This window comes from Myotis yumanensis, unplaced genomic scaffold (assembly GCF_028538775.1).
Source record: "Myotis yumanensis isolate MYYU_CA2020_CCGP unplaced genomic scaffold, mMyoYum1.0.hap1 SCAF_6, whole genome shotgun sequence".
Taxonomy (NCBI): Eukaryota; Metazoa; Chordata; class Mammalia; order Chiroptera; family Vespertilionidae; genus Myotis; species Myotis yumanensis.
Genome location: NW_027223757.1, coordinates 65,832,921 through 65,859,720, shown reverse-complemented (window position 1 = coordinate 65,859,720; position 26,800 = coordinate 65,832,921). Strand labels below are relative to the sequence as shown.

Here is a 26,800-nt window from a genome sequence, read left to right as displayed (position 1 = left end):
TTCCATGCTTCTATGTCTCTGAATCTATTTTGTTGATCAGTTTATTTTGTTCATTAGATTCCACATTTGAGAGAGATCTTGTGATACTTGTCTTTCTCTGACATCTCTCATAGCAATATGTTTGCTGATACATTTTCTAGGGGCAAGGAAAACAAAAGAGAAAATAAAAAAAAATGGGACTACATCAAAATAAAAAGCTTCTGCACAGCAAAAGAAACCATCAACAAAATGAAAAGGGAGCACACTGTATGAGAGAACATATTTGCCAATGATATATCTGATAAGGGGTTAATTTCCAGAATATATAAAGAACTCATATGACTTAACAAAAGGAAGACAAACAATCCAATTAAAAAGGGGCAAAGGACCTAAATAGACTCTTCTCTAAAATTTCAAAAATTTTAAGTTAAAGTTGTAAAAATGAGCACTTATGTTTTACATAAAATACTTGCATTGTTTTATGATGAAATTAATGTGATGAATTTTTCTAAGCAAGTTTCCAAGGAAAATTCATTAGTTCTTAAAGTATTATGTATCCTCAGAGCCGGATCTCCCACAGCTGGCTTAATGCGTCTCCCAGAGTACTCATACAGCATCCCGAGCTTCACTTTGATTCTGCTTTTCAGCATTTGTGATTCTTGGTGTTCCTTTTCTTATAAATAAAAATGCTTAAGAGGTCTATTAAAATATAAAATAAAAGCCTTCCTTGGAGCAAGAACATATGCAAAATACATCCAACATATAGTATACCTTCATATATACCTCCAGTGTAATATTCTCAAAGTGAAGTCCTTTTATTTTTTATTTATTTTATCCTCACCTGATATGTTTTTATTGATTTTTAGAGAGAGAGGAAGGAAGAGAGAGAAGCATCAATGCGAGAGAGAAACATCCAGCAGTTGCCTCCTGTATGTGTCCTGACTGGGGATCAAACCTGCAGCCTTTTGGTGTTTGGGATGATGCTCCAACTAACTGAGCAACCCAGCCAGGGCAAGTCCTTTATTTTTTAAGGTTTAATATTTAAACTAATAAACTGATTTATAATAATGGAGTGAAACATATTCTGATCAGTGGAGAATAGAATTTGTATATTAGCAGTACTTACTTCCAATGTAATGAAGTAATAAATTAAGTGATCTTTATATGAATCCCATTACTCTAAAGTAAACCTACACTTTGAAGTGTATTAGGTGATAGCAGTAAATTTTTTTTAAAGTAAAGCCCCTGAACTACATATTAGTTTACTAAGGCAGCATTTTTCTTCTGAGGCCCGGGAGAAAAATATTTCACTAACCAACACTATATTATGAAATCAATTTATGGAATAGGGAGTCATGGAGACTTTGAGGATGATGAACTGTGGAATTTAATTATGCTGCTTCATAATTATAATACCCGTCACCAAATACAAACTTGCACTAGGCACTCTAACCTGATATATACAACCTTCCTTGCCAACACACCACTGAAAAATAAGTGTCCCCTTTACATTGATGCAGCACAGCTAGGAGTGTGCCTGAGAGATTTGGTAAACTGTCTGTTCTGGGTTCACGTAAGAAAATCTATTCTCCATAGCAAGTGTTACTAGTGATTAGTCACTGGTGACTTCTGGTAAGCTTGGTTGGACAGAAGCCAACGTCAGTCAAAATCAGCAGATTGGATGGTCCAGTTTCCAAGAGAAGTGAATGACAGTGTATGAGATCACACACGTGCACATACACACACACACACACGCTCACTCAGTTCACCTTCTCTTGGTAAGCAGTGGCAAAATGAGATGAAGATTTGGATACTGGGATTGAATCCTGACCAAAGTATGCTTGCATTCATTACCTGAATATTTCAAATGAAAAATTGCTTCATTCTCCATTTTGCTTATGTATATCATGTATCAGATATGTTTTTTGAGAAGTGGGCATACTTTTTAAAAAATAGGAATAGTTATTTCTCAGTAATTGTTATCCTAATGATGCGATGTTAAAAATTCAATATAGACCTAATTTGTGCTAAAACCAATTTTCTGTCTGCTGAATTACCTAGTTTGTCCTAAAATGTTTATTTTAAAGAGAAAATAACTTTTACTAAATTAATTTTTCTTCTCATGAAGGAGGTATGCAGTGAATAACAACCATCACCATTATGCCCTTCAAGTATTAAATACCCAGAGTTAGACGGCCTGGGTTTGACTCCCAGTTCAAAGCCTCACCCTGTGTAATTTAGGGCATGTCTCTTGATTTCTTTTAACTTTTCTCTTTTATAAAGCGGGAATTATATTGCACCTACTTCTAGTTTTGTCTTAAAGATTAAATGAAATTATTCATGAAAGTGCCAGTTCAGTGCCTGATATATACATATTTAGTAAAAAATAGATAATTTTAAAAGAAAACAGTTTGATGAGTCTAGTATTCTAAACTGTGGCTTACTATGAGACTAAATTAAAACTCATTTAAGGAAATTTTTATTATTTTCTCAAAATATATTTAGTAGAAAAGTGTTCAAATAAAAGTCACATATCTTAGATAACTTTGACCTCTTAATACATACTAGATGTTAGCAAACCAATAAATATTTTATTTAGCTGAAATGTATTTGAGTATAAACTTTCATAAAAATAATAATAGCCATCTCTTGACACAATAATTATTATGTGCTAAACACTGTCAAGAGACTTCTTTACATTATTTCATTCATTCCTCACAATAACTCGATGAGGTAAGATTTATATCATCACTTTTTCACAGATTAAGAAACTGAGATAAAGAAAAAATTAAAACTTCCCCAAAGTTTCATATCTAACCAATAGTGGAGACAGGATTTGATTTTCTATCCATATGAATTCATACTTCTTGCTCCTTTGCCATTATTACCTGAGGACAGCTCCTCAAGTATCCAGATTTCCTTTGCATAGACAGTTCTGAATTAGGTCTTAACTTTGTTTGCCAGCAGCCTGCTGAGGGAACTGTACAAATTCCTACATTCTGCTCCAGGGAGGGCTGTGTCCCTTCTCTTAAAATCTATGGATCCCTTGACCACTTTGTAAAGTTCATGCTTTTCTAACCAATTTGCTATACATCTGAAACTAATACTGAATAATATTGAGCCCTAGCTGGTTTAACTCAGTAAATAGAGTGTCAGCCTGTGGATCAAAGGGTCTCAGGTTTGATTCTGGTCAAGGGCACGCACCTTGGTTGCAGGCTCCGCCTTGGCCTAGGCCCTGGTTAGGGCTCCTGCAGGAGGTAACCAATCGGTGTGTTTCTTTCACATCGATGTTTCTCTCTGTCTTTCCCTCTCTCTTTCACTCTCCCTAAAAAATCAATGTAAAAATATCCTTGGGTGAGGATTAACAAAACAAACAAACAGAAGAAGAAGAAGAAGGAGGAGGAGGAGGAGGAGGAGGAGGAGGAGGAGGAGGAGGAGGAGCGAGGAGGGAGGAAGAATATGTGAAAAGAAATAAAAAGACAGTTAGGGAACAATGGGTCTGCCCAATTCAGTCTCACTCCCCTGCAAAGACTGAGGCCTTCAGAGTTTATGGTGAAAAAACCCATCATACAATGCACCTCGTAATGAGGACAGTGAAGAAGGAAGAAGGAAGAAGGAAGAAGAAGAAGAATATTGAATATAAACTTTAATTTAAAAAGAGAAAAGAAAAAATGCATTGACTCCTATATAGTCTACCTAACTATAGGGATTCTGACTTTCCACCCTCAGAAAATTGTGTCCACCTATTAAAAATTATCATCATATGTTTTTCACCTAATAAAAAGATTTTGTCTAGATTTACCTTCCAAAATAAGTATTATGAAAACAATACAGTTTCTTTTTGTTTGGTTTCCAAATTCAAAATTATATTTGAAATATGCTTCTAAACTTCCCACATGTACCTACTCTCTGAAGATCCTTATTTGCCCTGCACGCGCACCTCCAAGCAGGCCAGTCATGGCCACATTCTTCAGATTAACCTTACCTCAGCACCTAACCTAGAAAATTCCCTATGTTCCCCACCAAATATGCCATTTGTAAATTGTATATTCATTTGATTAAAAACAAAAGTGTTTAACTTAGTACCATGGCTTTATTACACACACACACACACACACACACACACACACACACACACACAAACTTCCAGAGGTAAAAAGCCATATGCATTAAGGGCACTTAAGAGGTATATCTGAGAACATGAAGAGAGAGTTGCCAAGTGCTTGTTTTAAAAATAGTCAGGCTCACTGTCCTCATTACGAGGTGCATTGTATGATGGTTTTTTTCACCATAAACTCTGAAGGCCTCAGTCTTTGCAGGGGAGTGAGACTGAATTGGGCAGATCCATTGTCCCCTAACTGCCTTTTTATTTCTTTTCTGTTGGAAAATGAAATGACTGTGATCTTTGAATCTTGATTTTCTCTTAAAAAAACATTTTATGGGAAGACTACAGCTTCTAGAAATAAAGGCAGATGCTTTGCAGTTTATGAAAGCGCAGACAATACCCATAGCTGCTGTGAATTATAATGAACTCTGCAAAAGCCCTGGTCCAGATGTAGCATTAATGCCTCAGAGACTCAGAAACTTAGAAATGTTTATTGAAAAAAAAAACTAGAGAATTTTAAAAATTCATTTGGCTGTCTCTCTCTATTATCTCATTTCACCCAATTTCCCATTGAAATTTAGAAATACAATTAATTTCATTGTCCTTTCCAAGATAAAAAAGAAAGTTGAAGTACTTATTTGTATGTGACAACCTAACTTTATTGTAACATTGAGCTATTTCCTTCCTATGAGATTGTCAAGGTTGAAAAACAAGTATGAGCTCCATGCTAGAGAAAACGCTGGTTAAACAGAGAATCGTCTATATATTTTTGTGTTTCAGAAAATTCTGAAATGAATGAAGGTATAGTCAATTCTGGAGAAAAGATTGAACTTTCTTATTATACCAATAATCATAGGGAAAAAATGACCGCAAAGAAAACAGTTTTGTTAAGGGACTTGTTAGCTTTACTTACTAAAGTCACAAGAATGATAGCTTGGATTACCAGTGAAAAATTACTGCCTTTACATGGAGTAGGTAATTGTTTTATCTATGGGTAGTTTATTGATACAATAGAGCACTAAAATAAGCAGAAACATGAGAAGGACAGAGGTAATAGAAGGACAGGAGAAAGAAAAAGAAACTTGCTCACTCTGCAGTTGATTTCATTTCTTAATGGTTTCTTATTCCATTCTAATGCCTTCCACTTGCACCCCAAGTAGAGCAGTTGGCAGAGAGCACAACAGATGGATGACAAGCTCAACACATGCAGTGGATCTGGCACCCGTGCACTTGACTTCTATTTGCTAAACAGTTAGCCAGGTTTCAAGAACCTAGGCTGCTAATGCTCCTATTTGGTTTAATGCACTATGAGACTCGTGCACATAAATAGTAAAATATTTCCATAAAAAGGTATCACACACTCTGTTTCTCTGCATAGATTAGCAGCTAATTGTTTTATTCATGGTGTCGATTGCTCAGCTACAGTGAATTTAAAGGTAACTGGTATTTTATAGACATATAAAATTTCAGATATAAGAGTTTTCTTAAAACAGCCTTTCGCCAGCCAAGTCAGGGACAGCTAGGCCAGTGTAAGGTACTGAATGGAATTGTAGGTAGAAGATTTGAGAGGGTGATCACAGACAATTCACTGTGTCTTCACAGATGACTAAATTCAAAGCTCAAGAAAAATTGCATCTTTTTCATGAAGTCTCCCTGGTCACCAGGCAGATTTAACAACCCCTTCACTCAGCTCACATAGCACTTCATTTACATTATCAATAGAGTTTGTGTCATTGTCCCCGGGATAAACTCCCAAAGAACAAGGACTTGGTATCTCTCTCACCCCTGGGACCCCAACACCTGGCCTAACATATAACACCTGATTGATTTTGGACAAATGTTTATTATGTTGTTCCGAAATAGAGGATGATTGTTAGAAAACCCTCCCGAGAGGGTATTGGAAAAAGCCCAGATGGCAGCGATGCCTCTGTGCACGTCTTCTGTATTTTCTACAAAAGCATACTTCGAGGAAATCGGAGGGCAGGAGACTCTCTTACCTACCTAGCAAAGCTTATAGACACTGCTTCCTACGATGAAATAGAATAGAAGTGAGTATAGCTCCGGAACTTGCTTCCCATTTTTTCTTAGAGGAACTATGCTCTCTCTTCTCTCTCAAGCATAAATGTTCAAGTTATCTTGCTCTTTCTTTTTTCCCAAACTTGGTTTGGAAATCTCCTGTCTCTGACAACAGTGCTAAGGAATGTTATTTCTCCATATCTTAACAACCATTTACTCCAGGGCTAAAGATAATTAACCAATGACTTTAGTGCATTTAAGCTCCAGTAGAAGTAATTGATATGAAGTAGAGAAGTAGAACTATAAATTACTCATCACGAGGAATACTTTGGACAGGAAATAGTTGCAGTTAACCGGTATCTCACTTTCCTCCGTTAGGAGCTTGCCAATGACACTGTTCTTTTCTTTATATCTTAAATCATCTTTCTTGTTACAATACTTAATTCAGATGTCCATTTCTATACTTTGGTTTCCCTAGTACCTTCGTGAAGTTTCAACTTTACTTAAAAACTGTCTTACAGCTAGTCTCACAACAAAGTGAAGAGCCCAAACACTTTTTCTTGACAGATTCACTTTAAGAAAATCATCACAGCCGAAACTGGTTTGGCTCAGTGGTGGAGCGTCGGCCTGCGGACTGAAGGGTCCTAGGTTCGATTCCGGTCAAGGGCATGTACCTTGGTTGCGGGCACATCCCCAGTGGGAGATGTGCAGGAGGCAGCTGATCGATGTTTCTCTCTCATCAATGTTTCTAGCTCTCTATCTCTCTCCCTTCCTCTCTGTAAAAAATCAATAAAATATATTAAAAAAAAAATCATCACAATTACACACAAGCCCAGGTATTGTAATGGGCTCTACAGCATTGGCCAAGGCTCAAGTCCTTGACTTGAAATGTTTACCTCTCTAAACCACTTCAATTTTTTTAATTGAGATAAGTTAGTATAATTTGTATTCAATTGATTTGATAAAAGATTGTAAAACATTTGTCTTTGAAAGGAAAACTTAATGGTTGTAGTGACTATAAGCTTCATATTACATATGCAAGTTAGCATTAAAAAGCACATTGTATTAATAGAGACAGTATAGTAGTACCCAGAACAAGGTGTATGTGGGGTGTGTGTGTGTGTGTGTGTGTGTAACAGTCCCGCTCTCTATTATGAGTATGGGAGACCATTTCTGGAATGATACACTGAATTCTGAGTGCCACATTTAATTTTTTTATATGTTTTATTGATTTTTTTTTAGAGAGGAAGGGAGAGAGAAACATAATTGACAGGCTGCCTCCTGCACAACCGCTACTGGGGATTGACCTCACAACCCGGGCGTGTACCCTGACCAGGAATTGAACCCATGACCTCTTGGTTGCTAGGTCAGTGCTCAACCACTGAGCCACACCTTCTAGGCCTGAGTGCCACATTTTAAAAGACGTATTGGCTAACCAGTGTTTACCTAGAGAATAGTGACCATAATATTAAGGGAATCCAAACTGTCATTTGATCAATGACTGGTTTACTGAACAGAAGCCTTGACAGGGAACAAAGAGATGTCATGTACAAGACCCATAAGATGTTTCTTTCTGTGTGAAATAAGACTAATGGGCAGAAATTTGGGAAAATTAATTTGGGTTCAGAAAACATTGTTTCAGCATCCTCACCTAGAGTTCTTTTGTTTGTTCTTGACAATGCAATTTACACAGCAAAAGTGCCTGATTGTAATCAACTTTCAGTAGACTCAGTATCTCAACGGATTCTTTGGTGAAAGTGGTTAATATAAATGTATGAATTTGTACTTGTTCCTGTAATTAAGAACACCCATCCAGCTTGTTTTCTAGCTATGTGCATCTGCATGTACTTGTGTACACACACAGGCATACACACTAAGGTCAGTAGATTTTGAGACAATAGATGTTGACTTCAACTGCTACTTAATAACTTTCCATATTCCCTTTACTATGCTTAAGATAGGTATTGACCATACATTCTTTGGTGGGCTGGTGTCCCCTTCTTTGAAATGACCCATAAGAATAAGTAATAATAGTGTCTCATTCATTTTATGAATAAGAATGTTTTAAACTTTTCTTATTCTGAGCATTAATGTGATAATACATCCTCATGTGTTAGCTGCATTAAAGGTCCAACATATATAAATAATTCAAAAAGTTTGAAGTTTAAAACCTTATGCAGTATATGTATTTTTTTTTAAATATATTTTATTGATTTTTTACAGAGAGAAAGGGAGAGAGATAGAGAGTCAGAAACATCGATGAGAGAGAAACACCGATCAGCTGCCTCCTGCACATCCCCCACTAGGGATGCGCTCGCAACCAAGGCACATGCCCTTGACCGGAATCGAACCCGGGACCCCTCAGTCCGCAGGCCGATGCTCTATCCACTGAGCCAAACCGGTTTCGGCAGTATATGTATTTTTTAACTTGAGAATATATTTCTTGGAATGAAGTACCAGAAAATAGAAGAGAAAATACTCCTCCTTGAAATAAAAGGACTCAGATTGATGAGATATCTAGAAGAAAAAGGGAGGTATATATTCTATTTCCTGAAATATTTGAGTTCCAATAATTTAAGAACCATATAAAAATTCAATTTCCTAAGATTACATCCTGAATAAAGCAGGACTATAGTTAGAAATGTAGAGGTCAAGTTAATACACAAAATCAAAATCAGATTTATCTTTGGCCACTTTTTTATTGGTTTTTATGCCAGAATTTTAGCACGCTATTTCAGATGTTTTTTCTAGCTACTGCACTCAACATTTAATTTAAGTAAATTTTCTCTCAATAAATATGAATTAGTGAGAAAATATTGATATATTTCTAAGTGTACACTAAATTCATACAGAAGATTATGTTCCCAATAAACAAGCTTTAAATGAAATAATAGGTTAAATTAATTTTTAAATATGGAAACAGTGTTATAATAGGATCTCAGATTTTTTAATCTAAGGCTGAATGCCTAACTATTTAAAGAAAAAAATAAGACATAGTACATGTTTTAGTATATAACTTTTTATTTTCTGGGCTTAGATTTAGTTATTAGCAAATTTTTGTTTACTTGCGTAATCTATCTTTCTTTGCTTAGCCTCATTGGTATTAGGTTTGCAAACCATAGCCCCGGGGAGTATGATTCCTTATTAAGTGCCCTTTAGACAACATGCATTTCCTGCATAATAAAAAAAGACATTAATTCCAATGTTAAGTGAGTCAGGAAAACTAATAATTTACCTTTTATGGATAGCTGTGATTGCTTCAGGGAAATGGACAGTGATGAAAAGGAAGTAAAAATGAAATACTTGAATCAGTTTTTCAGAAAGCCATCAGCTGGCCCTAAATTACACCTAATTTTTCCCCAAAATCTTCTCAAAGAAGCTACTTTATTCTTTTTTTTCTTTTTCTTTTCTTCTTCTTCTTTTTTTTTTTTTTGCATTCAACACTTTTCTGGTATTAATTTCAGGTGAACAGCACCCAAAGAGGTTACTTTGAATTCTGAAAAGGGTGCTCTTGATTGCTCCATGAAGTTGAAGACATGCTATGTGTTACAGTAATAACATGGTCACAATGCCATCAGCAGCGGTGTTAGAATTTGCCCCACTTTCTATTGCGCAAACTCATTCATTTGCCCATCTGTAGCTTGACTTTATAACAGGAAAGGTACACAGCCCTTTGATGGAAAACCCATAGCAGAAAACAAATGCCTCAGTAACAAGTTTTGAAACTTATGGTTGCTCTGGTAAACATTGATTGTAATTTTTCTTTCAATAATGGGCTAAAACATTGATTGGAAGTTAAAGGAAAAGCCTCATATTTCTTTCTTGCTCTGAGACTGGGAGGAAGGAGGGAAAACTGGAGTTCAGAAAAAAACAGCTAACGTCTGCCCATCCAGTCATTGTCAACAGGCGATTATCGGATAGATGGAATTAAATTTGGCCCCAAATTGCATGGGGTACCAGTGCTTTGAAATTGTACTTCAGAGTGAGCATGAAGAGGGGCTCATTCTGTTGACATAAATTAGGTTTCAAATAAAGTCCAGGCAGAAACATCATTGTCCATTAATCTGTTAAACAAAATTTTGTTCTCAAAGACTATTTTCTTCTTTAGTTTTTAGGCTACTTAATAAATCTATCTTTTTTTGAGCATAAAGACTAGAAAATGACAAAAGATTTTAAATGATTATAAATTTCTAGTAGGACATCTATGCTAATTTCAAGAAAAACCAGTAAAGCCCTGGCCAGTGTAGCTCAGTTGGTTGGAGTGATATTCCTATACCAAAAGGTTTCAGGTTCAATTCCTAGTCAGGGGACATACCTAGGTTGTGGGTGCATATGGGAGGCGGCTGATGGATGTTTTCCTCTCACATGGATCTCTCTCTCTCTCTCAAAATCAATGAGAAAAATAAAAGAAAATCAATAAGGAAAAATAATGCCAAAGTTCCTGATACTCAAGTTGCAAACTTTAAACTTCAAAAATCTATCTAAACTATCTCAAAACCTTCCACATGTTGTGACATGTGAAACTGACTCATTTCTTATGAGAGTAAAGGGCCCCTAGTGTTCATTGGGTTATCTTGGAGTTTAGAATTATGTTTACAAAACAAATTTCTAGTCAAGAAAGAGCCCAAACCAAATACAACACTGGCCATAGGAAAACACATTTTAATTCAAACAAAAAGAAAAACAACCCATGTCTATTTTTAAAAAATATATATATTTTTATGGATTTCAGAGAGAAAGAGAGAGGGCAAAAGAGAGAGAATTATTGATCGATCGGCTGCCTCCTGCTGGGAATTGAACCGGAAACCTGGGCATGTGCCCTTGACTAAAATTTAACGTAGGACCCTTAGTCTGCAGGCCAATGCTCTATTCACTGAGCAACACCAGCCAGGGCCAACTGTAGTTGGTTAAAACAACCCTAACTGGTAGCTGGTGTCTATTAAAAAACATTCTTTATATCACAGTTTTAGAGAATTTCGGTACCCAGTTATCAGTTTGTCTGGGTGTAACCCTAACCTGACATATGTCAGAAGTGGGACTTTAGGTGTGAGTACTCAGAGCATATGGTACATAGGAGTGTGCTGTGAGCAAAGAAAAAGAGGAGATACTGTCACTACTTTTTTTTTTCTCCAGAAAGTATTTTTGGCAGTGTATACAGTATCAGTGTCTGTTACTGGATTACATGCCATATCTTGTTATCATGTGTAACTTGTAATATGATATAAAACATTATATTGGACCAACAGATGAAAATAATTCTGCTCTTTATGGACAAGTGGACATATTTCTCTGATGAGTAACAAATGCTTAATTTTTATAGACTATTCTCTGGCATTAGATACTTAATGTGCTCTTACTATTTCTTGATCAAGTGAAATTGGAAGTTCCTAATATATTGTGTGATGCCTGAGGTCTAGAAGTCCAACAAAAATTTTAATAATACAAATATATTTATTACACAGATTAAGCATTTTATATTTTGCTAGAGGCCCAATGCACGAAATTTGTGCAAGAGTAGGCCTTCCTTCCCCCGGCTGCTAGCACCGGCTTCCTTCTGGTACCCGGGACCCGGGCTTCCCTCACAGCCTCAGCTTGGTCCAGAAGGTCGTCCGGAAGGATGTCTGGTCTAGTTAGCATATTATGCTTTTATTATTATAGATTTTTGCTTCAACAATTAATTACATTAGCAACAAAGTTTTGCCTTAGTGTTTTGTACATACTGTGATGACAGCAGTTATACTGTGGAACACTTAGATAATTTAACCTGATATAAAAAAAGCCTTAGTCTTTAAAGTAATATGTATATCTGTGTATAGCAGTACACCTCTGGTGCAAATGATTAAAACTTTCCAAAATGAATTAATTAATGAGAGTAAAGACCTCTTTATATTTAGAAAACTATATTATTGCTATTTTAAAGTTTTAAGATGCAATATTTTTATTCATATATCCAAATTTTATTTAAGGAATTCTAAGAAATGATATCTAAATGCTTAAAAAACTGTTGCCTTATAAATTCATTATAAATGTTTGCTAGAAATATGACAGGTCAGTGGAATTGTGCATTTATTTTGAGCTGTCTGAATCTGAAACTCAGGAGCCAAAGTCAATTCCTATTAGCAACTAAATTCCTAAGCCTCTGTCGAGAACATGCAGATCCTCCCAGAAGTATCTCCTTCTAGCTGGTGTACTGTTTACAAACCAGACTCAGAGAGATGACCCATGAATTACAGTAATGGAAACTGATAAGCATCTGCTGGAAACCTTTTTACCCAAGACAGGGGCAAGATGAATGGAAGGAACAAAAAGTTCTCCCAAGTAATTGTTTCAAGTAAAATGGCATTGGATATGAATTAAAAATTGATCCAAAGGCAATCAACAGATAAGCAAGAAAGTAAATATATATATATATATATATATATATATATATATATATATATATATAAATATATATTTTAGAGGCCCAGTGCATCAGTGGGGTCCCTTGTCCAGGTCTCCGGGATAGGGCTGAAACCAGCTCTGACATCCCCCAGGGGTCCCAGATTTCGAGAGGGTGCAGGCCAGGCCAAGGGACCCCACTGGTGCACAATCGGGCCCAGAGAGGGACACAAGAGGTTGGCCAGCAGGGAGGGACCGCAGGAGGGCTTCAGAGCATGCCCAGCCCATCTCGCGCAGTCCCAATAGAAATAACCCCAGCAGCAAGCTCACCTACCGGTTGGAGTGCCTGCCCCCTGGTGGTCAGTGCACATTATAGCGGCTGGTCAACAACTGGTCAACTCGCTGCCCCCTGGTGGTCAGTGAATATCATAGAGAGCAGTTGAGCAGCTTTAGCATACAATTAGCATATTATGCTTTGATTGGTTGAATGTCCGACTGAACGACCAGACACTTAGCATATTAGGCTTTTATTATATAGGATATGTATAAGTAGATAGATAGATAGATAGATAGATAATAGATAGATAGATTCAGATTTTAGGCAAGAGATCACTTACAAGCCAGAATTAAATCTGTCCCATGAGAGAGTGTAAGGTGGTGGTTAGGTGCACAAAGCTGAAGTGTATGGGTTCAAATCTTAGTTCTAGCTCCTATTGATTCTGTAATCATTTATAATATGTGGTCATATAATAGTACCTACCTGATAGGTTTGTTGTGAGAACAGTGTCTGGCCCTTAGAAAGTCTATGTGAGACTTTAATATTATGCATAGGAGTTTGAAAGAGAGAAAATGAAATAAGGGATACTGAATATTATGTGGGAAAACATGGGCTATAGAGTCAGAAAACTCAGTTCAAATCTCAGTTAATGCCAGTAGTTGGGTGACTGTTATCATGTAACTGCATCTCTCAGAGCCTCCATTTTCCTATTTTTAAAAAGGAAGTACTGATCCTGGATTTGTGGTAAGAGATAGAAGGAAAGACCCTGCATGTGACTGACATTAAGAATTAGGCTACCTTTCCCTGCAGCATTAGAGCTAGCTATTAAAGGCTGCAGAAAGTTCTATATTCATATCTTTTGTTTTTGTAGCTAATAGCATTTATTCTGTGTACTTCCTTTAGGGTGAAAATGGTTTCTATGGAGCTCCAGGCTTACCTGGTCAAAAGGTAAGGAGTTGTGTTTTTTTTTTGTTTTCTTTTAAATATGTGTTTATTGATTTTGAGAGAGAGAGAGAGAGAGAGAGAGAGAGAGAGAGAGAGAAAGAGAGAGAGAGAGAGAGAGAGAGAGAGAAACATCAATGATGAGAGAGAATCTGGATTGGCTGCCTCCTGCACGCCCCCCACTGGGATTGAGCCTACAACCTGGGCATGTGCCCTGACCAGGACTCGAACCCTGACCTCCTGGTTCATAAGTCGATGCTCAACTGCTGAGCCCTGCCGGCCAGCAGGGTAATGAGTTTTTGAGTATTGCATATAAGTTAAGAATGCTAACAGCTTGAACATTGAATTTGTATGTAATATAGTGAAGATTCAGAAAGTGTATTTGATGAAGCTGAATTCTCTGAGAGACCTTCAGAAAGCCACTAACTAATCTCTCTGAAGACAACCCACTCACCCATCTCTCCGAAGAGAACCCATGGAAGCTGTCCCTTCTCAAGGGACCAGTGCACTAGGAGAGACTTAATCAGAGAGATTTAGCAACGGCTTCTCCAGAGACTGCTACAGTAGTGTTTTCCAGGGGCCCTGGGAGTGTACACAGCAGTTTTCACTGCTATTTGACAGAATCTAAAATGAAGAACAGAACAGTGTTTATCGCCTTCAACTGTGTTTGGTTATTTTTTTATGTATCTTCCTTTTGTTATACCCACTATTGAGCTAAACATAATCATTACAATGACAAATTATTAAATACTGCCAAGATGCTACACCCAATCTCTTCAAAAATATCTTTCATTCAGAATGGTAAGTTCAGAATAAGTAAGGATGTGTGCATTGGTGAGCCTTCTTTCTGTGCCCAGTATCTTCCTCTTAACCAAGATGAACCTCATTTTTACCCCTTTCCTGTCCAAGAGCTTCTTTCTCCTGGGAAGGAGTATGCTTGCGTGTAATCAGCATGATTGGAAACACAAAGGCTGGTCTATTCCAGTTTCCTGGAGGGACTGGGAGCCACTTCAGGAGGGGCCAGCTGTCATACCACCCAGATGATCCCACCACAGGGAGAGCATTACAGATGCAATAGTAGACGCCCACCAAAGCCAAGCATAGCATTTCTATGCTCCGGGGAAGTTTTACAGGTCTTAGCAACAGAAGTTACTATTGCATCTAGGTTTTCCTCTGTGGCTAAAAATTACCATTCAAAAAACACTTACAGTTACAGTTTTTGAAAAAACTTCCTTTACTTGGCTTGATAACGATGATAAGATTGAGCTGGCAGCGATGACATAGCAAGCTTCTGAATTTCTTCACAGCAATCCTAGACAAAACCCATTGCTACAGCATGTGCTGCCTCTGCAAGTCAAATTACAAGCCAAGGGATGTGCAGATTTATCTGCTGGGAAATAGTTTTGGACTTTCCAGCAGCTGTTTGTGGTGGCTGCATCATGCTGTCATTGGGGCTGATGTACAGAGGGAGGAGGCGGGTGTTTAGCAGCTTCAATGTCAGCTTGAATTAACAGATCAAGTTAAAGTCTATGTTTTAGGAAAAATGGTGGGAAAAAAGGTAGACCATGAATTCAGTGGCAGATATACCCAAATATTATTTTCTTCCCTAATACCTTTTTTGAGGGTAGATGAAGCAGAAATAGTTATGTAATCAATGTGTGTACATATGCACATGTACTTATATTTTACTAAAGGCCCGATGCAAGGGGCTAAGCCTTGGCAGCCCTGGCTGCATTGTGGCCCTGCAGCTCTGACCACTGGTGGTTCCAAAAGGTGATTCCAGAAGGTCATTTTGCTGTCTGGTCTAATTAGCATATTAGCTCTTTATTATATAGGATTATATATAGAGATATATATTTTACACAAAGAGGCCCGGTGCACAAAAATTTCTGCACTTGGTGGGGAGGGGATCCCTCAGCCCGGACTGTGCCCTCTCTCAGTCTGGGACCCCTCAGGGGATGACCACCTGCTGGCTTAGACCCGCTCCCCGGGGGATTGGGCCTAAGATGGCAATCAGACATCCCTCTGGCAGCCCAGCAGCCCTCGGGGAATGTCAACTTGCCAGCAGGGAGCAGACCTAAGCTGCAGTCGGACATTCTTAGCACTGCTGAGGAGGCAGGAGAGGCTCCCACCACCACCACTGTACTGGCAGCCATCAGCCTGGCTTGTGGCTGAGCAGAGCTCCCCACTGTGAGAGCACACTGACCACCAGAGGGCAGCTCCTGCATTGAGCATCTGCCCCCTGGTGGTCAGTGTGTGTCGTAGTGACCAGTCATTCCCAGTCTTTCTGCTGTTAGGGTCAGTTTGCATATTACCCTTTTATTATATAGGATAGAGGCCTGGTGGATGGGTGGGGGCTGGCTGGTTTGCCCTGAAGGGTGTCCCGGATCAGGGTGAGGGTCCCGCTTGGGTGCTTGGCCAGCCTGGATGAGGGGATGATGGCTGTTTGCAGCTGGTCACACCCCTTCAGGGTGGGGGTCCCCACTGGGGTGCCTGGCCAGTCTGGGTGAGGGCCTGAGGGCCGTTTTCAGGCTGGCGGGTGACTGAAGCTCCCAACCTCTCCTTTTTTTCTTCTTTCTTTTATTCTGGGATTTATTTACCTTCTATGGCTGTCACTGGAGCTGAGAGCCAGCTTTAGCTCTGAGGTTCAGCTCCAGCTCTGAGACCTCGGCTGCTGAAAGCAGGTATCTGGGTTTGTTTAGCTTCTATAATTGAAACACTGTTGCAACTCCAGCTCTGAGGCCCGGCTGGCTGAAAGCAGGTTTCTGGGGACTGTTAGCTTCTATGATTGCAACATAGTTGCTTAGAGTGCAGCTCAGAGGCTGGCAGCGGCAGGCGGGAACCTTGGCTTCCTCCATCACTGGAGCAAGCAAGCCTCCTGTTCGCTTCAGCTGCCTGGCTGCCGGCCGCCATCTTGGTTGGCAGTCAATTTGCATATCGCCCTGATTAGCCAATTGGAAGCGTGTTGGAGGTACGGTTAATTACCATGTTTGTCATTTATTAGATAGGATATATATATAGTGAAAAGCTGGCATTCCTTTTTCTACGTTAATTTTAATTATATTAAGTGTTACTCTATTGTAGCATTGCAGAAATAAACTGGATCTAAGAATCCCTTCATCCCTTGCCTTGGTGCACTCAGAAAATGTTTGCTGAGTGCTTCTTTTGGCCAGATAGAAGCTGAGGAAAGCAATTAACCCAATATTCAAGCAATCTTTTTTTTTTGGAGGGGTGCATATGACTTACTTGTTGGCTATGTTGTCATGCCTGTATGACATATATTTGGTGTTCAGTAAAACTTTTGTTGAATGTATGAATGAAACATCAATAATGTAAATATCTGTGCAGAAATAAGTGGGAAAATAAGTTTGTCAGGTCAAAGAGGGTCTAGTTCAGCCGTGGGCAAACTACGGCCCGCAGGCCGGATCCTGCCCGTTTGAAATGAATAAAACGAAAAAAAAAAAAGACCATACCCTTTTATGTAATGATGTTTACTTTGAATTTATATTAGTTCACACAAACACTCCATCCATGCTTTTGTTCCGGCTCTCCGGTCCAGTTTAAGAACCCATTGTGGCCCTCGAGTCAAAAAGTTTGCCCACCCCTGTTCTAGTTGAACAACAGGGGACTTATGCCTTTTAGAATAAATGTCGTGATTGAGAGCCAATCCCCCTTCTGTGACGGAGATGCAGGAGATCTGGGCGATGAAGAGCATGATGCTGGTATCAGAGCTGGAGCCAGAACTCTGGGGTTCAAACCTGAACTTGATTATCGTACAACTCTCACTGGAACAGCAATCATAGAAGTCAGCTTGAGAAGGTTGTTGCCATTAGATTTAGTGAAATAAATGGTGACAATAATGACTAACTTAATCTGTGCAGGGCATATGTTGATGCATTCAATTTGCAAAACACCTATGAGAAAGGTACTATATATGGAGAAATTAAGTTTTATGGAGATTAAATTTCATTGGAAATAGTGAAGCTGTAGCTTGTACCCTAGAAAATTATTCCGTCAGTAGTTAGGAATATTTAAACTGTATGTAACTTAGTGTTGGTTTAGAGCTTACATATTAGAAATCGTCTTTATAATTATTGTTTTTTTTCAATGTTAGAAATGCTATAATAATTAGTATAATAATTAGATGTGTTAAAACTAATTTTCCTATTATTATACACATTGTATTTCTCTTCTACAGGGAGAACAAGGTGTTGAAGGCATCAAAGGAGAAATTGGTGAAAAGGTAAATATCTCCCTTGACATACACATTTATAAAGATAAATTGTATACTTGAAAATACTTTCAAGTGGAATATCTAACTTGTTTTGTGCTTTCATAAGCAATTCAATAATTTTATTGAAATGATTTAAAATACTTGTTTCAAGTAAGGTAGACTTTATATATTGATATTTGTTAGAAATATTTCTAAACAAGTTTAGATGATCATTATATCTAGAGATTTTTAGTTGAATACATTCCATAAATATATAAATGATTTAGACACTTATTAAGCACCAGAGACCCGGTGCATGAATTCATGCACAGATGGGGTCCCTCGGCCTGGCCAGCAATCAGGGCCAATAGGGGCCGGCTGGCCAGGGGGAGGGATCAGGAGGTTGGCTGGCCATGGGAGGTTGGCTGTGGGAATGTACTGACCACCAGGGGGCAGTTCCTGCATTGAGCATCTGCCCCCTGGTGGTCAGTGCGTATCATAGCAACCAGTCGTTCAGTCAATTGTTTGGAATGGTTGCTTATGCTTTTATATATATACTAGAGGCCCGGTGCACAAAAATTTGTGCACTCAGGGGGGTCCCTCAGCCCGGCCTATGCCCTCTTGCAGTCTGGGATCCCTCGGAGGATGTCCACCTGCTGGCTTAGGCCCGCTTTCTGGGAGATCAGGCCCAAGCTGGCAGTTAGACATCCCTCTGGCAGCCCGGCAGCCCTCGGGGATGTCCACTTACCAGCAGGGAGCAGACCTAAGCTGCAGTTGGACATCCTTAGTGCTGCTGAGGAGGCGGGAGAGGCTCCCGCCACCACCGCTATGCTGGCAGCCATCAGCCTGGCTTGTGGCTGAGCAGAGCTCCCCCTGTGGGAGCGCACTGACCACCTGGGGACAGTTCCTGCATTGACCATCTGCCCCCTCGTGGTCAGTGTGTGTCATAGTGACCAGTCATTCCCAGTCTTTCTGCTGTTAGGGTCATTTTGCATATTACCCTTTTATTATATAGGATAGAGGCCTGGTGCACGGGTGGGGGCCGGCTTGTTGGCCCTGAAGGGTGTCCCGGATCAGGGTGGGGGTCCTGCTGGGATGCCTGGCCAGCCTGGGTGAGGGGCTGATGGGTGTTTGAAGCCTGGTCACACCCCCTTCAGGGTGGGGGTCCCCACGGGGGTGCCTGGCCAGCCTGGATGAGGGGCTGATGGCTTTTTTCAGGCTGGTCAAGCTCCCCCCCCAGTGGGGACCCTCACCCCATGGAGGTTTGGCCAGCCTGGGTGAGGGGCTGATGGCTGTTTTCAGGCTGGCCACACCCCCTTTAGGGTGGGGGGTCCCCACTGGGGTGTCTGGCCAGTCTGGGTGAGGAGATGAGGGCCATTTTCAGGCTGGCCAAGCCCCCAGCGACAGAAGCTCCCAGCCTCTCCTTTTTTTCTTTTTTTTTAATTCTGGGATTTATTTACCTGCTATAATTGAAACTTTGTAGCCTTGAGTGGAGCTCAGAGACGGCCAGAGTGGGTGGGAAGCTTGGCTTCCTCCATCGTCAGGGGCAACCCAAGCCTCCTGCTCACTCTAGCTCCGTGGCCATGGCCAGCTGAAAGCAGGTATTTGGGGTTTATTTATCTTCTATAATTGAAACTTTGTTCCCTTGAGTGGAGCTCAGAGCCGAGTGCAGCAGGCGGGAAGCTTGGCTTCCTCCATCACTGGGGCAACCAAGCCTCCTGCTCATTCCAGCTCCATGACTGCCGGCCGCCATCTTGGTTGGGTTAATTTGCATATAGTTGCTCTGATTGGCTGGTGGGCATGGCTTAAGGCATAGCGAAGGTATGGTCAATTTGCATGTTTGTCTTTTATTAGTGTAGATAGATTATATTTTTGTGTCATAACATCATTGATGCACTAAATTTTGAAATTTTTAAGTGTTTTGTTTATTAGTGGAATTTTTCCTGAGGAAATAAATAAGAAGAACTAGCTGTAATATTTTCCTGCGGAAAAGAGATAGAGCATTCAAAATAGAATAGTTGAAAGAGTTTAATACAGGGATGGTTTAAATGGTATAGGCAAGGTGTAGAAAAAACACACAAGGATTGTGCAATATCTTAGATCAATTTACAGTGGACTCCTTAACCTCCACATGGTTACTGGTGACCATACCCAGAGTTAAAGAAGACCATATGGAGATTGCCAGATAGGAGCTGAGGAAAGCAGTTAGCCCAATATACAAGCAATCTTTTTTTTTTTCAAATTGCAGCTTTCTACTGGAAGTACAAAAATTAGGAAGTGCATGAGTTATCTAAAATATCCCTTCAGACAAACACTTAAATCCTTCTGCATTTCATAAGTCTACTTTTTTTTTAAAAAGAACAAAAAGAGTACCATTGCATTGTTTCATAAAATGGCATCTAAATTGGACAGCCAGAAGGAGGGCTAGAAAGCAGAATAGTTAACCTCAAATTAGCATAATCTCAAATATTAAATTGCCTTTATTTAGTCTTCTTGGTGGTGATCAGTTATTTGCTTCTTCAATAAGTATTTATAGACAGAATGAACATCTGTTATAACTATAAGATAAATTGCATGTCGTAAGCTACTGGATAATTACTTTTCCTCATAGAACTGTGAGGGAGATAATAGGATAGCCATATACATTATATAACTGAGGATAATTAAGTGATGACTTTTTAAAAATGGATTTCTCTTCTAAAGAATCCCTTAAATATTTTTGCTTTAGGATGACAGTCATTGCAAGACCATGCCTTCAAGTAAATGCTTTATTTGCACATATTCCTGTTTTATTTCATGGGATTTTACCTGTAAGAATAAGTGAGAATAGACAAGAAAAACAGCTATATTCTCTATAATTTAAAGTCATCATCTCACTAAAATCTTAGTTATTTCGATATTTTTATATATAGTTGGTGTTTCTCAGTAATAAATTGATTCTCATAGGCTCTGAGGTATAGAAAAACATTCAATACATTTAACTGCAAAGATTTCCTTTCTGATTTTTCATACCAATGAACTATTGCCTTTAAAGAGTCGGTTTCACCATAAGGTGAAAATATTTATGGAGAATAATTGAAATACCTGGAAGAAATAAAGCATCAAATAGAAAGGACAATACCTTGAATGAGAATTATAATAAAAACTAGAGGCCCGGTGCACGAAATTCATGCATGTGGGAGCAGGGTGTCCCTCAGCCCACCCTGCACTCTCTCCAATCTGGGACCCCTCAGGGGATGTCCGACTGCCAGTTTAAGTGTTACAATATAGCAACACTTAATATAATTAAAATTCATGTTTAAAAGGGAATGCCAGCTTTTTACTATATATATAGATTCTCTTTGTGTAAAATGTATATCTATATATATAATCCATATAATAAAGAGCTAATATGCTAATTAGACCAGATGGCAGAACAACCTTCCGGAATGACCTTCTGGAACAACCAGTGGGTAGGGCCACAGGGCCACAGGGCCGCAGGGCCATGAGGCAGACAGGGCTGTGAGGGCTGAGGCAGCTGGGGCTGTGAGGGCCAAGTCCTTTGCACAAATTTTGTGCATCGGGCCTCTAGTAAAATATAAGTAAAACTGGCAGTCAGACATCCCTCTCACAATCTGGGACCACTGGCTCCTAATCGCTTGCCTGCCTGCCTGCCTGCCTGATTGCCCCTAACCACTTCTGCCTGCCAACCTGATCGCCCCCTAACCACTCCCCTGCCAGACTGATTGATGCCTAACTGCTCCCCTGCTGGCCTGATTGCCCCCAACGGCCCTCCCCTGCCTGCTTGATCACCCACAAGTGCCCTCCCCTGCCGGCCTGATCGCCCACAACTGCCCTCCCCTGCCGTCCTGATTGCCCCCAACTGCCCTCCCCTGCCACAACCCGCCTCCTCTGCCAAGCCCCACCTCCACTGTGCGCACAGCCATCTTGTGACAGCCATCTTGTTACAACGTTAGGGTGTGATGCATGAGGGCATGACAACTACCTAGGCTATTATTAGTTTAGATGGTTTATAGTGAGATGTATGATTCACATAATAACCCTTATAAATAAAAATATATGTTCTGCTTTGATTTACCATCTACTACATATCAAATATATGTATATGCATATATATATATGCATATAATGACACACACACACACACACACACACACATATATATATCCTATCTAATAAAAGAGCAACATGGTAATTAGCCGTACATCCGCTACCCTTCCCATTGGCTAATCAGGGCGATATGCAAATTAACTGCCAGCCAAGATGGCGGCCGGCAGCCAGGCACTGAAGCGAACAGGGAGGCTTTCTTGCTCCAGTGACGGCGGACTCCAATGTTCCCCGCCGGACTTGCCGGCCTCTCAGCTGCAACTCTAAGCAACTATGTTGCAAATATAGAAGCTAAACAAAACCCCAGAAACCTGCGTTAGTCAGCCGGGCTACAGCCAGCTGGACCGCAACATTGTATCAAATACAGAAGGTAAACAAAGGCCAGAAACCTGCTTTCAGCAGCCGAGGTAAAGCTGGCCCAGAATAAAAAAGAAAAAAAGGAGCGGTTGGGAGCTTCAGTCACCCGCCAGCCTGAAAACGGCCCTCAGCCCCTCAGCCAGACTGGCCAGGCACCCCAGTGGGGACCCCCACCCTGATCCAGGACACCCTTCAGGGCAAACCAGCCGGCCCCCACCCGTGTACCAGGCCTCTATTCTATATAGTAAAAGGGTAATATGCCTCCCAGCACCGGGATCAACAAAGCCGCGAGGCCTCCCGGCACCAGGATCAGCGTGACAAGGTGCAGCGACCAAACCCCCTGATGGCCCTGAGGCTCTGTGTGTGACAGGGGGCGGGGCCACAACCTCCCTATCCGCCCTGCTCTGTTCGTGACAGGGGAAGGCGCCCCAACCCCCTGATCAGCCCTGCTCTGTGCCTGATAGGGGGGAGCTCCCCAACCCCCTGATCGCCCTGCGGCTCTGTGTGTGACAGGGGGAGCTCCCAAACCCCCTGATCGGCCCTGCTCTGTGGGTGATAGAGGGCAGCACCCCAACCCCCCCCCCCCCCATGGGCCCTGCTCTGTGTGTGACGGGGTAGAGCTATAACCTCCCCATCGGCCCTGCCCTGAGTGTGACAGTGGCGGGGCCCCAACCCCCTGATCAGCCCTGCTCTGTGGGTGACAGAGGGCGGGGCCCCAACCCCCTGATCCACCCTGCTCTGTGTGTGACAGGGGGCGGTGCCCCAACTCCCCTATCGGCCCTACTCTGTGAGTGACAGGGGGGAGCTCCTAAACCCCCTGATGGGCCCTGCTCTGGGCATGACAGGGGGCAATGCCCCAACCCCCTGATCGGCCCTGCTCTGTGCGTGACAGGGGGTGGCGTCGCAACTTCCCTATCAACCCAGCCTTGAGTGTGACAGGGGGCGGTGCCCCAACCCCCCAATCGGCTGTACCCTGAGCGTGACTGAGGGTGGCATCACAACCTCCTGATCCGCTCTGCTCTGTGCATGACAGGGGGCAGCACCCCAACTCCCCAATCGGCCCTGCTCTGAGCCTGACCAGGGGCTGCACCTAGGGATTGGGCGTGCCCTCTGCCACCCAGGAGCAGGCCTAAGCCAGCAGGTAATTATCTCCTGAGGGGTCCCAGACTGCGAGAGGGCACAGGATGGGCTGAGGGACCCCCTCTCCCCCCCGAGTGCACAAATTTTTGTGCACCGGGCCTCTAGCATATATATATATATATATATATATATATATATATATATATATATATATTAGAGGCCCTGTGCACAAATTTTGTACACTCTGGGGTGAGGGGATGGCCCCTCAGCCTGGCCTGCACCCTCTTGCAGTCCGGGAGCCCTTGGGGGATATCCAACTGCCATGGAGGCTGGAGAGGCTCCCACCACCACCACTGCACCTTCCAGCCATGAGCCCAGCTTCTGGCTGAGCAGCACTCCCCCTGTGGGAGAGCACTGACCACCAGGGCACAGCTCCTGCATTGAGCGTCTGCCTCCTGTGCTCAGTGTGCATCATAGTGACCAGTCTTTCTGCCATTTAGTCAATTTGCATACTAATGTGTTCAGGGTTACACACTATGTATTCTGCTTTTAACCATATGTATTTTTTATAAGATATATAATTGAGGTTGTCTTTTTGTTTCTAGATTAGTTAAACAAAGAAAATAAGTAAAGCACTCACTTTTGTGTGACACCAGCATGAGATTCTCGGATTGCTTACAGCATAACTTGTTTTCTGAAAAAACTAATTTGAATTTCAATTTTTGGTAGAAAACTTAGTATATAATTAGTATAAGACCTACCTTTATTCTTTAATTACCTTGTTGTGGCCTTTACTGTGTTTAAAATTTTACTGCTTTGCAGATTCATAGATACAGAGATCAGACTGATGGTTGCCAGAGGGAAGGGGCACTGGGGGCTTGGTGAAAAAGGTGAAGGGATTAAGAAATACAAATTGGTAATCACAAAATAGTCATGAGGCTGTGAATATAGTAAATAATACTTTAATGACTATGTATGGTGCCAGGTGGGTACTTGAAATAGCAGGGGGACCACTTTGTAAAGTGTATGATTGTCTAACCACTATTCTGTATACCTGAAACTAATACAAAATAATATTGAACGTAAACTGTAATTGGAAAAAAAGGGGGATTATTTTGAATGACAAAATTCACTAGTTACAAAATAAAATAATTCAGATGGCTGCTGATCCAAAAAGAATTATATTAACTGTCAAAGATAAAATACTATGTGAATATTTTCAGGTGTTCTTTCTATAATCCATTATAACCAAGTTGAGAAATCTGCAGCTTTTCATTATGGTTCAAAAACTAGGCCTCAGGCCAGTTTAACTCTTATGTCAGAGTAAGTGGTTCCTCCGTGTGTTGAGCATGCTGCCCTTAGTCCATGGAACTGGAACAAGGATAGAGGACTTCACTTGAAAGTATAATCCTCAGTCGATAGCAACATATAACAGTACAGAAGCTCATATAGTACCTGAGCAAACACACCCAGCCAAGTCAGTTCTCAAGTAAAAATTACTTGAAGAGGTGGTTCATTCTCTCAAAATTTAGTTACTTATGCTGACAGGAATCTCCTAGAACACAGCTATTTTCAGGTTTATCACAGTCTGGTTTATCATTCAGGTGTATAGGAACGATCCCATTCCACTGCCCCATACCTGGCTCCCTAAGTCAGGTGATCATCGCTCATTCATCCTTCTACTCTAACAGCATCATTCACATGGCAGGAGGAATGGGGTCTATATCCTGGCCGAGGGACAGTCCCACAGCTGAGGTCTAGATTCTGACTTCTCTGCTTCCATAGGAATTATCTTCAACACCCCTGCTTGTTGGGGGTTGGGGGAGGTTTCCTTAGGTCACTTCAGTATTTTTTGTAGGTATTGTGTGGGCAACTGCTACTAGTGAACTAAATGGGGTCTATTCTTGGGTAACAGCTATCTCCTGGTGTCAGCCTTCCTGGCAGTGATGTAGTCAAACTCTTGTTATATAACCAAATGTAAACGCATGAACTAAGCTCCGAACATCACATTAGGAAAGGGCCATGTAGCAGGGGTCATGGAAATGATCATCATTTCTAAACCCTGAGACCAAGTTTTTTACTTTAGGACTTTATGAAAGTAGGAATATTACTTAGTTACATTTATGAGAAAAAGAATCAAATAAAAAGCAGATGTAAACCTACTTTATTACAACAGTCAAAATTTTTAAGTAATTGATTTAAATCATATGATTTTGTTTGCTTTTAAAATACTCATTTTTATGTTGTCATTCAAGCCCTGACAAACTTCAAGTTTAAAAACTAATTTCTTCAGTGTTAAGTGGGATTCCATTAAACTTTATTGTTAAATATCATTAGATCATGAGAAAGAAACAAGTGGCAACTGTTACTTATGCCACACTTTTCCTGAAATTTTCCCTACAATTTATAGCTAAACTGTTGTTGATTTTAGTTCATTCAGAAGTGGTATCTAAGTGCACATAGGCACATGTAGTAGCAAATTCTCACAGCAAAATAGCAGGAAAGGGATTCAGTGCTGCTGCTCTACAGTAATCACTTGAGTAGAAACCAAAATTAATGATAAAGCCATAAAATAGATACGTCAGGACATTTTCTAGTAAGCATTTTCCATTCCTCTATGGCATCTTCAAAAGCAACCATCAAAGGCAGAAAGCTACACAACATACATAAAATCAACACTAAGTTGCTTTTTGTTTTAAGTATTAAAAATGTATCAGCACCTGAGACACAACCAACGTTAGAAATTGAGACTATTTTTATACTAGTCCCACAAGTACATGATTTTGCCTGCCAGTAAATCACTAAATATTGCCCATTAGCATTAAATTAGATTATAGTCCATCAGACAATTAATAGTAATCATTTGCTACTAGAAACAACAGTTATGACTTCAAATAAATCAAGTGCTTTTACACTGGAATATATTTTTACTTATTTATATGTTCATTTTTCATTCAGGTGTTGTTATATCAATTGCACATAGTACCTAAATTGAGAATTTGAAAAGATCACTGTGATATTTTGGCCATTTAAAATTTGTTAGAGAAGGAGAAAAAGCCCAAGTGAGTAAATATATGCATAAATTAATCTTCAGATCATTCTGGGGACAGGTTCTAAGTCATTCTGCAGGGAACACACATGTCTGGTTTCTAAAATACAACTCCAAAAAGAGCCTGGACTTGACAGTTCGGTTGTAGATTGAGTCTCATGGAATACATGGATTTATATAGTCCTGTATTCCATTCTCATCTGTCTCTGTCATGATAGTTGTATGAATCTGGACATTTTCTGTGCTTTCTTTACCTTAGTCTCCTTTTATATAAAATAAACATAACTCCTACCTCAC

The 26,800-nt window shown here is 40.4% G+C and overlaps 1 protein-coding gene across 1 annotated transcript in view; it reads left to right on the top strand.

Moving 5' to 3' along the window:
* COL19A1 (collagen type XIX alpha 1 chain) overlaps positions 1 to 26,800 on the top strand; it is a 302,649-nt gene that overhangs the window by 67,609 nt on the left and 208,240 nt on the right. Inside the window, exons 11-12 of the mRNA XM_070418310.1 lie at positions 13,659 to 13,703; positions 17,896 to 17,940. Of these exons, the coding sequence (XP_070274411.1) occupies positions 13,659 to 13,703; positions 17,896 to 17,940 (90 nt within the window). The remainder of the gene's footprint in view (positions 1 to 13,658; positions 13,704 to 17,895; positions 17,941 to 26,800) is intronic.